Source organism: Neophocaena asiaeorientalis, unplaced genomic scaffold, assembly GCF_003031525.2.
Source record: "Neophocaena asiaeorientalis asiaeorientalis breed wild unplaced genomic scaffold, Neophocaena_asiaeorientalis_V1.1 scaffold240, whole genome shotgun sequence".
Taxonomy (NCBI): Eukaryota; Metazoa; Chordata; class Mammalia; order Artiodactyla; family Phocoenidae; genus Neophocaena; species Neophocaena asiaeorientalis.
Window position 1 is genome coordinate 567,130 of NW_020185331.1, and position 6,000 is coordinate 573,129.

The 6,000-nt window shown below is 47.7% G+C and overlaps 1 protein-coding gene across 4 annotated transcripts in view; it reads right to left on the bottom strand.

The window, feature by feature from the left end:
• Window positions 1-5,546, bottom strand: part of PIK3AP1 (phosphoinositide-3-kinase adaptor protein 1) — a 113,520-nt gene extending 107,974 nt beyond the window's left edge. For 2 of the 4 annotated variants that reach the window (XM_024735108.1, XM_024735105.1), the window contains exon 1: window positions 2,277-2,307. In XM_024735108.1, coding sequence (XP_024590876.1) covers window positions 2,277-2,292 — 16 coding nt within the window. In that variant the 5' untranslated portion in view covers window positions 2,293-2,307. Of the gene's footprint in view, window positions 1-723; window positions 746-2,276; window positions 2,308-5,512 lie in introns of those variants that run through there. The other 2 variants (XM_024735106.1, XM_024735107.1) reach the window with 2 other exon arrangements.
• Window positions 5,547-6,000: the final 454 nt, after the last annotated feature.

Consider the following 6,000-nt stretch of genomic DNA (forward strand, 5'->3'; position numbering starts at 1 on the left):
CAGGAGTGGGGCAAGACCTGAGCTTCTCAGTTCTGAAAACATCATGAAATGAACCCCCTTTCCTGCCCCCATCCATCACCATATTCAAAGTTAAAACAATGACATATAAAATGTAAACTCAACCCAGTTCTGATATCCCCCAGGATGACAGTACCAAATCTTTTAAAACAGTAAATAAAACAAAAATGTGGAGTTTCTCTCTTTTTGGAGTCCCTAATTCAGTACTAATATGAGACGCAATAGGTTTCCAGTAGGCTTCTGTTAACAGCACATTGCAATACCTGCTGCTCATTAAAGACCTCTAGTCATCAAGGAAAGTTTAAAGGTTAATAATAGGGGAAACTGGGTGTGCAATATATGAGAATTCTCTGTATTACCTTCCCAATTTTTCTTTAAATCTAAAACCTCTAAAATAAAAGTTTAAAAATACAATTTAAATCAAACGTGCTTAAGGGTTTAACCTCTTCTAAATGGAAAACCTATTTAAAATGTCTAATTCCTGAGGTTCCAGTGTTAAATTCAACCCCCCTTTGAGCAAAAGTACAGGCATACCTCAGAGATATTGCAGGTTCGGTTCCAGACAACCCCAGCAAAGTGAATATCACTGAAAAGCAAGTCACCCAAATTTCCAGGTTTCCGGGTGCATATAAAAGTTATGTTTACACTATACTGTAGTCTATTAACTGTGTGAGAGCATTATGTCTTAAAAAAAATTGTACATACCTTAATTAAAAAACACTTTATTGGGCTTCCCTGGTGGCGCAGTGGTTGAGAGTCCGCCTGCCGATGCAGGGGACACGGGTTCATGACCCGGTCCGGGAAGATCCCACATGCTGCGGAGCAGCTGGGCCCGTGAGCCATGGCCGCTGAGCCTGTGCGTCCAGAGCCTGTGCTCCGCAACGGGAGAGGCCACAGCAGTGAGAGGCCCACGTACCACAAAAAAAAAAACAAAAAAAAAACATAAAAAACACTTTATTGCTAAAAAATGCTAACCACCATCTGAGCCTTCAGCAAGTCATAACCCTTCTGCAATAGTCAAAAGTCACTGATCACAAATCACCATAACAAACATAATAATAATGGAAAAGTCTGAAATATTGCAAGAATTACCAAAATGTGACACAGAGACAGGAAGTGAGGAAATGCTGTTGGAAAAATGGCGCCAATAGACTTCCTCGATGAAGGGTTGCCACAAGCCTTCAATTTGTAAAAAATGTAGTATCTGCAAAGTGCGATAAAGCCAAGTGCAATAAAACGAGGTATGCCAGTACTTGAGAAGGAAGTGGTTAGTACCTCAGACTAGTTAATATCACAACCTACTTGGTCACCAACTCAAGGTGTGACTTCAGACCAATACACTATATCTAAACAAATTTTTCCTCAATGTAAATGAGGACAACAAAATCTATCACCTTCCTGAACTTTGCTCTGCTGCTGAAACTGAAAGCTGGGGAAGTTGTAGAAAAGTCCAAAGTGTCAGTTAAAGTCCCTCCACAACCCTCTGGGTAACAACACAGGACTAAATGCTTTGTCGGGGACTATCTCTCATATGTGGGGACACCCATTTCTTCAAGGAGAATTCCCTTCCTTTAACCATAAGTCACTTCTTCACGTGTGCCAAATCATTCCTCCCACTGTTGTTTGTTTGTTTATTTAGAGAAATGAAGTACATGAATCAACAAGGAGTCCATAACTCCTAGACAGAAATAAGGAAGGGTCTTTGTCCTTGTCGAGCTTAAAGACCAGGTTTGGCTATAGAAGGAGAAAGGAATGGATAACAGTAGAAGCAGGAGCTGGCTAGTGGCAACAGGGAGTGATGGTGGTGGTAAGAAACACAGTGACCAAAAGAGAAGTTCCTTTAAAAGATTCAAAATCCACCTGAGAAGAGAACCGAGAAGAAGAGCTTGGGAGCTTCTCAATCTACCCAGCCCAGACCACTTTTTAGTCTGGCACTCCGTTCATCCATCCTGGAGCCCGTGTTTGAATCTGGGCACCGTACTGAAGAGGGGTGTGAGATAGGGAAGGTGACTTGGATAGGGAGAGATCTGGAAACAATTAATGTGAGGAGCTTCCAGACTCCGAAGGTTTCAAGTTTAGAGACTTGGCAGGAGTATTGAGGAACCTCAAAGATCACACGGAAGTTAAGATGACAAAAAATTAAAGGTCCCTTCAAGCCCTTTCGTCCTAATAAATCCAGGAATGGTAGAAGGATCTGGAGATAAGAGAAGCTTTGGAGAAAGCAGGCAGAAAAAGGTATGAGAGCTTTCTTCAAATACCTGGAGGCTGACACATGGAGGAAAGGATTCTGGTTTTCACTCAACCAGGCTTGGCCACTTGGGAAAATCACTTATGGCTTCTCTCTCTTCTCTCTCAAGAGTAAATACAAGAGACGTCATCAGGAACCTAGAGACTATTCCAGGATAGGCTGATTCCATTTCATTTTACCTTGCTTCCCAAGTTCTTTCAAAGACAGGGAGCCAAGATTCTCCTTGATTTCCACAAGCAAATACGCCTTTCAAAAAACAAAAGACTAATGCTTACCCTTCAGTGGAAGGGGATTTGAACCCTGAAAACATTATGCTACAAAAGAAGTTAGTCACATACTATATGATCCCACTTATATGAAAGTCCAGAGTAGGGAAATCTACAGAGACAGAAAGTAGAACTTAGGGCTAGGGAGAAGGAGGGAACGAGGGGGTGATGGCTAAAGCACACGGAGTTTCTTTTTGAGGTGATGAAAATGTTCTAAAATTGACTGTGATGATGGTTGCACATACCTGTGAGGATACTAAAAACCACTGAATTGTATACTTTAATGGATGAATTGTATGGTATGCGAAATACATCTCAATAAAACTATTTAAAAGAAGATGAGGGCTTCCCTGGTGGCACAGTGGTTGAGAGTCTGCCTGCCGATGCAGGGGATATGGGTTTGTGCCCTGGTCCGGGAAGAAAAAGGAAGAGAAGAAGAGGAAAACCACAAAGAAGAGTGGCCTGGATGACTCCAGAGCCTACAGCATTTTGGCAAGAGACACTCTCACCACTGTCACCACTGTGACCTGCCACCGTGGGTCCTGGTACTTCCAGACCTCAGGGAGTCCCGGGGACTCCAGAGGCCCAACTCCCACTTGCAGCCCCTGGAGTGGCGACTCACCACAGAGGACGTTTATGTCAAGCAGGTTTGACAGCTCTAACCCGTTACAGACATCTGCAAAGCCACTACAGAGCCCATAAAGAGCCCCAGGTTTGGCCACCAGGCGTGAATTCCCTTCTGAATAGGAGCACACCCTTCTAGCCCCTTTGGCCACGCCCACTGGGGGGCGGTGCACATAGGACACTGGACCAGGGTGGTTTTCTCTGCCTCCTCTGCCCAAAGTATGCTGTTTCCTGGACTTAACAGCCCAGGGCCTGTTCCTAGCAATGGGAGGAGGTGGAAGCTTCACTGACGTTATCTCCTACTTCTCCTCAATCAACCACCTACTGTGGCCACTGTGGCCTGCTCCCTGTTCCATAAATACATCACGTGCACCCATTTATTGTTCCCCTGACTAGAGCACTCTTCCCCGACATGACTCCTCCCCCGCCCTCCTTCAGGTCTTTGCTCAATGCCCCTTTCTCTGTGAGGCCTGATCTGGCTGCCTCCTTTAAAAGTATAACCCCAACCCACTTTACCCCTTTACTGTTTTTCCACTGCACTTATCATATCGTGTACTTTCCTTATTAACTGTATTGCCTGCCTTCCCCCACTGCTGCATAAGCCCCATGGGGTCATGGCTTATGTCTGTTTTACTTACTAAATATACACCTGACACCTAGAACTGTGACTGTATTTGGTTTGTTTCTGCTTTTTAATTTATTTATTTTTGGCTCCATCGGGTCTTCGTTGCCGTGTGCAGGCTTTCTCTAGTTGTGGCGAGCGGGGGCTACTCTCAGTTGCGGTGCGTGGGCTTCTCATTGTGGTGGCTTCTCTTGTTGCGGAGCACGGGCTCCAGGCACGTGGGCTTCAGTACTTGTGGCACGCAGGCTCAGTAGTTGTGGCTCGCAGGCTCTAGAGCGCAGGCTCAGTAGTTGTGGTGCTCGGGCTTAGTTGCTCCGTGGCATGTGGAATCTTCCCGAACCAGGGCTCAAACCCGTGTCCCCTGCACTGGCAGGCAGATTCTTAACCACTGCACCACCAGGGAAGCCCCGTATTTGTTGAATGAATTGATTCCCTCTAGATAACTCTGCATTGGCTTCCGAATAGAATGTGTGGACTATGAACCTACTATTACCTTATTCACAGTACAGGTTCTTCTAACCTCCAGAGCCCAGGTAGAGAGCCAGGAGGCTAAGGTTAGCTACCTTCCCACTTCTCGTAAATAATGAGCCTGCATCACCAAATCTAACAACTGTCTCCACTGGCCTTTTCTTCCAAAGCACCATTAGAAGGCTCAGGGGATCTGGGGAGAGCTGGCTCTTCATTCTAGCATCTGCCCACAATTTCTCCAAGAACAGCACCTTCTCCCAGCCAACTATATTTTATTTTTCAAGAAGCTTTTACATCCTGTTTCCACATGTTATCTCTACTATAACATCATAAGATGGGATGGGGAAATACAAGTAAACCCATTTGCAAACATGGTAACTCTAATCTTCTCATCTAGTAATTCCCTGTTTACTTATTGCTTGCCTTCACAGACTATAAACTCCTTGAGAGCACAGATTAGGGTGTCCTGATCACCACTGAGGATATATTTAGGTGCACATTGTCTATTAAATTGTATAGTTAGTGCTCATTAATTGTCTCTATTCTCATCATCATTGCCGTGTTTGTCCTGTATCTCAGTGAGTGAGTGACTTGCCAAGTGTACACGCCCATGAACCAGAAGGGAACCCAGGGCTAATGGGAAGAGACTCTTGGCACCTTTTGATGGGTCGATTACCCAGTCACCTCCACCTCTCCCCAGTTCCCAAAGTTCTGCAAAGGACATAAGAAAAGTAAAGCTAAAGGAATGGTGTTCCTAGAGTCCTATGGAAATTCTAGACAAAAACAAAGCCCAGGAGGGTAGAGGAAGCGGGCATAGGAAGGTGGCCCAAGGGCCCATCTCCAACCTCGGACTGTCTGAGCTCCCCCTATTGGCCCGATGGGACCCGAAGAGAAGCATTTCACCGGCCGAGAGGTAAGTCGGCTCTCCACCTAATTTAAACTTGACTCTCGGCTCACAGAGTTAGTACAACAGGGAGATCGACCCTCAGAAGCTCGGGCCAGTGCTGGAGGGAGAAAAGGAGACTTAGAAGACGGGGGACAGGGGAAGGTCGGGCAGGGGCTGAAGAAAATCGCGCAACAGGCTGGGAAGGGAAACGTGAGAAAGTTGGGGTGGGAAGTTTGCGACAAGGAACAGAGAAAAGAACAGAAAGAACACAGATGCTACGCCGAGGAAGCAGCCGGATTCGAAAGGGTACAGCGTACGGCAAGAGGCGGCGGGCGAGAGGGCGCGCGGCGGGGAGGCTGAGGAGAGCCCGGCCTACGCACCTGAGGCTGCCATGCCGCCGGCCGCAGTCCTCCGTGCCCGAAGAACACCGCCCCGCCCCTCGCGCCCCGCCACCGGCCGGCCGTCGGCCAGCTCCCCGCGCGGCCCCCGCTCCCCCCATCGCTCACTCAGAGTAGGTAGGAAGCAGGGGTCTTCGTGCGTCTACTCCTCGTGAAAACATCCGGATGGGCCACCAAAGGGCAGCCTGAGGTAGAGGGAGCGTTGAGAGAGGAAGGAGGGAGAAGGGTTAGCTGCCCGGCCTCTGTGACCTGGGGCGGGGGCTGAGCACAGCTGGCCAAGCCATCTCCCCATCTCCTGGGGCTTTCTCCCTGAGCCGCTGCCCCGGCAGGAAAGGGAGGGGGCAGGAAGGGGAAGAGGCACCTTCCCTGGCACCTGGCCCTGGGTGCTTGGCGTTGCCCTTGATTACCCTCCAGTGACCTGCCTGAATTCCCTGGACCTGGTCTCCTGATGGCACATGAACGTTAATGAT